Source organism: Myotis davidii, unplaced genomic scaffold (genome assembly GCF_000327345.1).
Source record: "Myotis davidii unplaced genomic scaffold, ASM32734v1 scaffold281, whole genome shotgun sequence".
Lineage (NCBI taxonomy): Eukaryota > Metazoa > Chordata > Mammalia > Chiroptera > Vespertilionidae > Myotis > Myotis davidii.
Window position 1 is genome coordinate 2571290 of NW_006293784.1, and position 540 is coordinate 2571829.

The window sequence follows — 540 nt, forward strand, 5'->3', positions numbered from 1 at the left end:
GGAAATTCCCGCCCCGCACCATCTGGGACGGCGAGGAGACGGTGTATTGTTTCAAGGAGAAGTCGCGCAACGCGCTCAAGGAGCTCTACAAGCAGAATCGCTACCCTTCGCCGGCCGAGAAGCGGCACCTGGCCAAGATCACCGGCCTCTCCCTCACCCAGGTCAGCAACTGGTTCAAGAACCGCCGGCAGCGCGATCGGAACCCCTCGGAGACCCAGTCCAAAAGGTGAGAGCCAACTTTCCTCCTCCTCCCCCTTCCTCTCCCCCACCCCCTTCCCAGCTTTCTTTTCCTCCTGGCGCTCGCAAACATGGCGCTTACCTTCCCCACCAGCCTGGTCCGGCTGCCCACCTCTCCCCGCCCCCCACCTCTCTCTCCCGGACCGAGAAAGGGGGGCGGCGGTGGCTAGGGGCGGGAGAACCTCTCCCCTTTCTCCCCCCACCCCCAGAAGTTTCTCGTCGCCCGCCTAGGTCTCAGTCCCCGCCCCCACCTCGGCTGGTCACTGCTGCCCGGTTTCCCACCCCCTTCCCTCTGGCTTTGAA

The 540-nt window shown here is 64.8% G+C and overlaps 1 protein-coding gene across 1 annotated transcript in view; it reads left to right on the forward strand.

The window, feature by feature from the left end:
- SIX4 (SIX homeobox 4) overlaps positions 1-540 on the forward strand; it is an 11965-nt gene that overhangs the window by 774 nt on the left and 10651 nt on the right. The window contains exon 3 of the mRNA XM_006767715.2: positions 1-226. This exon is cut by the window's left edge and continues 8 nt beyond it. Coding sequence (XP_006767778.1) covers positions 1-226 — 226 coding nt within the window. The remainder of the gene's footprint in view (positions 227-540) is intronic.